The 6,802-nt window shown below is 39.2% G+C and overlaps 1 protein-coding gene across 6 annotated transcripts in view; it reads left to right on the top strand.

The window, feature by feature from the left end:
- The window catches only part of LOC102680351 (ras guanine nucleotide exchange factor P), a 22,295-nt gene extending 15,748 nt beyond the window's left edge, over window positions 1-6,547 (top strand). For 3 of the 6 annotated variants that reach the window (XM_031512741.1, XM_031512742.1, XM_031512740.1), the window contains exons 2-10: window positions 730-1,221; window positions 1,586-2,104; window positions 2,314-2,711; window positions 2,936-3,565; window positions 3,637-4,063; window positions 4,161-5,038; window positions 5,113-5,282; window positions 5,348-5,550; window positions 5,948-6,547. In XM_031512741.1, coding sequence (XP_031368601.1) covers window positions 1,072-1,221; window positions 1,586-2,104; window positions 2,314-2,711; window positions 2,936-3,565; window positions 3,637-4,063; window positions 4,161-5,038; window positions 5,113-5,282; window positions 5,348-5,550; window positions 5,948-6,118 — 3,546 coding nt within the window. In that variant the 5' untranslated portion in view covers window positions 730-1,071 and the 3' untranslated portion in view covers window positions 6,119-6,547. Of the gene's footprint in view, window positions 1-729; window positions 1,222-1,585; window positions 2,105-2,313; window positions 2,712-2,935; window positions 3,566-3,636; window positions 4,064-4,160; window positions 5,039-5,112; window positions 5,283-5,347; window positions 5,764-5,947 lie in introns of those variants that run through there. The other 3 variants (XM_031512743.1, XM_031512738.1, XM_031512744.1) reach the window with 3 other exon arrangements.
- The last annotated feature ends 255 nt before the right edge of the window (window positions 6,548-6,802 follow it).

Below are 6,802 nucleotides of genomic sequence, written 5' to 3'. Positions count from 1 at the left end.
TTTTTTTTTTTTTTTTTTTTTTTGGAAAAGAATTTCGTCAATGACAAAAATAAATTTATTTAGTTATTTATACTTCGTCAAATAAAGTTAATTCTTAAAGAGAAAATGTGGGTTTTTAGTATCAGGATTAATTCAAACGATACGAATTTCTCATGAAGTAACAGATTGTAAGGTTTTTTGAGAAATTCCTGTCTAAAATTGTTAGAAATTTAAAATATTTGAGAATATTCTATATGTTTCGTTATAATAAAAATTATCCTAACGATATTATTATATCTTACTATATACGTTCAGATATTTTTAAAAACTTTTCAGATATTCTCGATATCTTTGATAATTTTACAATCATAGCGCCATCCATGAACGGCTAAATTGCTAAGTTCTTTTCTTAAGAAAAACTCTTGCTCAATTGCATATAATTATGTAATAATCCTCTGTCATTTAATTTTGATCCAATTTTTATAATAACGTATATTATTGTATTTGCTTTTTATTACAATAATAAAAGTACATACTGTTATTCAAAGAATAGAAGGAAACAACCGTAGAATGCGTGACGTTAACGGAAATGAAAATGTCAAGTTGCCAGCCTTCTCATATCGACATACTATAGCATACGTGTACTTCGATTCTTCCTTTTCCCGCATCTCGAACGCGAACGAAGAAAGGAAATGACCGATTGAAATACGAAATGATGTCATATAGGATTTTTCTTGTCTTCTATTTCAGATTTGTTAACTTATATTGTAGAGGAACGGCACCAGAAAAACGCTTCGGTTATTTATGTTAAATGATCGAACGCTAACCTAAAATAATTCGAGCGAAGACTAGCTTATTACGGATCGCCATTGTTGGATACTATTCGTTCGCAAAATGGATTCGTTCCTATTATCTTTTTCGCCATCATCATCGTCGAGGCATCATTCTCGCCATCGTCATCGTTATCCTCGACGTCATCGTCACCGCGATTGAAAGCTAGTCGAAACTTGACAGGATCTGGAGCCTTTGAATAGGAATACGGCCGATATTTCAACAAAGCGCCGCATAGCAGGCCGATCGTCGCTGCGCATCATGTTCGGGACGAAACTGCGCACATGGATGGAGGCACATATCGTGCGTTCGAAGAAGAAAAAGGATCGAAAAAAAGGGGAGAAAGGATTTGATTCTAATTGCAATTCCCCTCGTAATCATGGATCCCACAGATCATCCACGTTACACCAAGTGAGTATTTTATCTCGATTTAAATTATCTTCTGATCACGGAGTCATTTTTCTGATACTGCATTATTTTCGACAACACGATTTGATCGATTTACAACTTATTTCCTCGACTATCTAGATCTATCTTCTTTTCTTCGTAAATGATTCTTCTTTCGTTTAAAGAAGAAAAAATCAAGAATTATCAGATAGTGGAAGAAATGAACGAAGAAATGAGAAGAGAACCGATAGATCGTAGCTATCCAATTAGACTCGTAACAACGATCCAATTAGAGTCGTCCATTTTATCTTCTACGCCATTTTAACAAATTACTCTCTACTTTCACAATCTTTCAGAACAATTTCGAGAACTATTTGATTATTTGCAGGTTCACCCGATAGACTCTTCGAAAAATGTGGATGGAATTCGATTGCACGGTGAAGGTAGTCGATGCGGCACTGTGACTGCATCCTCGGGTACATCAGCAGGTACCGGCAGCGTGAATCTCTCTTCCCCGGAAAGTGCCTATAGTACTGGATACTCAACGGACGGTACCTCGCCCGGAACCAGCTATCCACCGGAATATTACATCAATATCAGGACCGGTACCCATTACTTTCAAAGTAATGCCAACGCCAATACAGGTACGGGGACTGGCAGCTACAATAATGGTAATAACAATAGCAACAGCAACAACAACAACAACAACAATAACAACGCCAGACCAAAGAAATCGATCGATTCGTCGGATTTGCCGGTGACCGCTGTACTCTCTGGACGTAAACATGGAAGGTACGACGGCAATATCGAACCTTCTGCTTCTACCTCTTCCACGATCTTCGCATCTGGAATGATGAGCATGGATAACGAAGTGACAAAAGGTTTTCGAACTAATACTCCGAGCAAGGTACGTCTATCGAGTTAAAATATTCTGAAAAGTGAACTTGTTATTTTTTTCACAACATTATAAGAAAAATAGAATTTTAAATTTCTATAAAGAATAAAAGATACTTCTAAAAACAAAGGACACAATAATCTATTGTGCGATATTTTTTCTTCTAGAAAAAAATTCACATTTCACATAATGAAATAATTCTATTCGTTTTACACAAATAGATCAGTGATCACTTTCTGGACGAGGATAGATCATTGCAACAGAGGGCGTTACTACAAGAGAAATATCACCGACGAACCGAATCAATCTCCGCGGAATCTTCGAGAAGCAATTTAATTGTCCCACCTTCTTCTATACCACCGCCTTTATTATCACCAACTATTCAATCGCCTCGCGAACGGTCGCGGATCCGTACCAATCCGTGGCTCTCGGCCAATTCCTCCGGCTCGAGTACAACTGGTTTCAAATCGAGATTGAATCTTGACGACACTAGCAGTGGCTCGGGATTAAAGCTGACCGAATCATCCGGAAGCGCAAGCGACGTGAACACGAGCAGCGTACGAGTGGGGCGAGCCAGAAGAGAGTTCAAGCAAGAGAGTCTTAGCGCTGGAAGGAGTCCGTTAGTATACAATACAACACAGAAAATCTTCCAGTAAAACTTTGTCAAAATTTTTAAATAATAATAATTTATTATTAATAATATTTTTAATTTTATTTAATATTTTATTAATATTTTATTATTATTAATAATATTATAATAATAATTTTATTATTACTAATTAATTTTTATTCAGCCAAATTTTAATCCAAAGCAAAGATTTAATCCTTTTCCTTTTTTCGTAGGATAAACCAAAATTGGAGAATAGCGTCTGGCATGGAAATTCGGCCAAAGATAGCATTATCCGTGCAACGACGTAACAGCGCCAGCAGTAGCAGCAGCGCCAGCACCAATAGCACAAGCAGCAACGTGAGCAGTGGTAGCAACGGAATCGGTAGCAGCAGCAACGATAACGAGGACGAGAACAGGAACGAAAATGAGAACGACAATGGGAACGAAAATGAGAATGGTTCGTCCGCGTCGTCGGTTACGCGAAGTGCCAGATCATCAGAAGATGACATTACTTTGAACGAGATGATGGGCAAGTTCGATGAAAGTTACGTGTACGAAAAGGAGACCGATATTTTGTCCGATAGCGACCCAACCGATTGCGAGGACTATATCGAGTCTCTGTCGGACTTGGATGCGACTAGAGATGCAAATGATGAAAACGATCCCCTTGACAACGACGATTTTGATTACATAGACAACGGCTCGTTCCTCGATCTCGACAATCTTGATTGTACCGGACGCTTCACCAATACTGGACATTGTACTTATTTCGCGTTCGCCGGCGAACTTGCCCGGCGAAGCAGCAGACTGCGAGAGTCATTGATGAAGCGTAGAAATAGGGACGACGCGACGATGCTTCAAAGGTGATTGATGCTTTCAATAATGTTTTCGAGTGTCGAGTTTTAAGAAATAATATCTTCTTTTTTATTTGTAGAACGATCAGCGCGAAGAATACCACGAAAAAGCAGTTAGCACGTCACAAAAAGCAAATAGACGAGAAGCAATTAACCGAGAAACGAAAGAAGAGATCCTTACAGCGTCGGCAAACGAATTTTGATAAACGCGATCCGAATGCAGCTGTAGTCGGAATGGCCAACGATGGTCACGACGACGACGACGACGATAACGATGATGAAGATGGAACAGCAAATTTAAATCGCGTATTGGTAGAGAGAATGTTGCTTAAAAATTCGGGTTTCAATCAGGGTAGTAGAAGCGTTGGAGGCACCCCAATTTGCTTACGTCGAAAAAAACACGATGTAAACAAGAACTTGTCACCACTGCGATTAAACGATAAACAATCACCTGCCGTTGGGATAATAACCAATGATCCTGATGCCGTTAAAAGACGATCGAATTCGGTACGCTTATTTAATATTATTTTATATTATTTATTTAATATTAATCGATCGTAATGATAGAATGTATATATACGTTCACTTTTCGTTAAATTTATAGGTAAGCTATGTGAATGGAAATCTTGTTAGACGACAGATAAGTAATACCGAGAACACGTATATGACCACATTCGCCTCTGAAATCGCGTTGATCGAGGCCGACAAGGAAGCGGACAAAAAATATCGGGAACTGATTCTCGAGGCGGAAAATATTTTGGTCAATATGCAAAAGAATCAAAACAGCTTACCTATTGTGCCATCACCTTCTCGAAAGTTTCACAATGGACTAGCCAATAAGCGTGTCGAGCTCATCAAGAGCACAGAGTTGAACATAGAGCTTGCTCTTTCTAAAAGCAGGAATTCTCAACCAGAATTGCAGAGTGGTAGCATCAAAGATCTCGAGCATACGAGTCCTAAGAGGCAACAATTTGTTCACACTTGTTCTCCGATTCGTCGATTTGCCGAACGTAACGTCTCCTTGCCAACCGCTGGTGCAGCCACGTTTCAATCGAGCTCGAACAAATGCCCCGTCGACTCTCCACTCGTTTCGAAAAGAGTGGCGAATCAACAGCAATCGTTGGATAGAAGCCTGCTCCGTTCCTCTCGACCAAAAATCTACGAGAATCAAGATTCTAATGACAACGAGGGACGACAGAGCGCGGAAACGACGATGAGCACAGTGACGATGTTCGATTGCAACGGTATCCTTGGATCGGACGTAGATCGAGGCGCGACACGATCTCAAATTTCCTACCTCGTTAATAATAGGCCATGCGCCATTTTACATACGCACAGAGATTCTTTTTCTGCAGTGAATCGGAAGGAATTTCGCAGCTCGAGATCGTCCAACGCAGGCAAGGAAGATGGAGTGACATCGAGTTCTTCTGATTCCGAGGAAAGATGTGATATCAGGAGACGGGCACCTCTAATGACTTTCAGGTTGCAGCATGTTGTTCAATATGCTGTATTTTGATAAGAGTGATTTGAAAAAAATGATCTTCTCTTTTTCGTAGGTCGGTCGATATGGGTCCCATAAAAGAAGGATCTTCCTATTGCCCGCAAAGTGAACCGGTAAAAAGGAAAGTGTACGCAGGCAGTGCATCTTATGGCAGGATACAGAAAACTTTGGGTGAGCAGATCGTCTTGAGAAACTCGGATGGAGATACCGCCACCGATGATACAGGTATTTATATATTATCTTGATATTATATTAACGATAATTTTTATTTTCCCTTGGTCGATTTACAGATGATTCAAGAAAATCGTTGAAGGAAAAGGTGGCCAGGCTTCGACAAGAACGGTTAATCGCGAATACAAGCGGTCAAGATTCGCAAATCTTTCAACATCAACTCTCCCAATTGCGAAGACAAATGCTGATGCAGACAATTGAGGGTCTGAAGAGAAGTCTCGAGGATCAGTCCGCAACTTTGAAGCAGACGTGCTTAGAACCGGTAATGACCGATCGATTGCCTTGAACCGAGCGCGGAACCGAAAAGAATCGATTCCCTTCTCGTGAAATTAACTCGCGAACTCCACCGAGTTATATCGCTACGGCCCGCGTCGAGCAACCGCACGTAACACGGCCACGCTCTTCGTGTAATCTTATATCGAATTATTAAATGTGCGCGATGTTTTTGAAACGTGTCGAGTCACCGAAAAAAAAATACCAATGATCGACGCGATAGTCGAATTTCAATTTACCTATAATTATTTAAAAGGAGATCGATCTATTTTTCTGCCTATTTACATATGGTAAAAGAATCAAAATTAAAAGGGTTACATATTTTCTGGGCATTGTTCTATGATTACGCCGCGGCTGTACGTGACTCATTCGAAGTGTTTTTTCAGGATTCGAATAAGGTAAGGATAAAATTAAGATCGGAAAAATATCCCGTTCCATCCTTCTCATTTTTCTCTCTCTCCTTTTATATTCCATCCTGGTATAATGTTTTCCTTCTTTTTCCTTCGATTTATCGATCGAATGATTCGCGTACCTTCACGGGCCTATCCGCGGACTAATCCTCGCGTTCACAATACGTGCTGATATTATCATCCCAACTTTCCATACATACATATATACATTATTATATTAACTCGTAATGTTCCTATTTTTACTTCGTAATTGCTACTTCCGAAGAAAAATGGTCAAGATAACAATGGAACTAGGAGCAAAGTTGTCGATTCTGTCGATGGAAGAAACATTTCCCGTTAGTATACCAAAGATAATAACCTAGCAAGGTAGTATAGAACTGTTTAGTTGATAATAGCATTGTATGCTATATAGACGTTCGTAAATATTAGAAAAGCTATTATTAGAATATATTTCTCTGAGTTTCGTAGAGAAACGATACCGTATTGCGTCGGAGAAATCGTCAAGAGATCTTCCATGATCGTCAGATTCAAATTTATTACCGTCGATGAATTAGTTCTTCCGTTTCCGATCCGTTGCGAAAAAATAAAAATTCTTCTTTCTTCTTCGACGCTTAAAAATTTGACTCTGACGGTTTAGTAGAACGAAATACTTTCAGTCACAGTGATATTTTTGTGAGAATAGACTGATAGCGTTATTGATAATTATATATTATATTATTACATCTTTTAGATCTTAAGCGTTTTCGATAGTGATTATTTCTTTGTGATCTATATGTTTCGAGTTCTCTTGGAAAGAGGCAGCGACATATAATACGCACACGATATTTATGT

Source organism: Apis dorsata, unplaced genomic scaffold (assembly GCF_000469605.1).
Source record: "Apis dorsata unplaced genomic scaffold, Apis dorsata 1.3 scaffold_515, whole genome shotgun sequence".
In the NCBI taxonomy this organism is placed as follows: Eukaryota; Metazoa; Arthropoda; class Insecta; order Hymenoptera; family Apidae; genus Apis; species Apis dorsata.
Note: the sequence above shows the minus strand (reverse complement) of the source record. Positions and strands in the feature narration are given on the sequence as shown.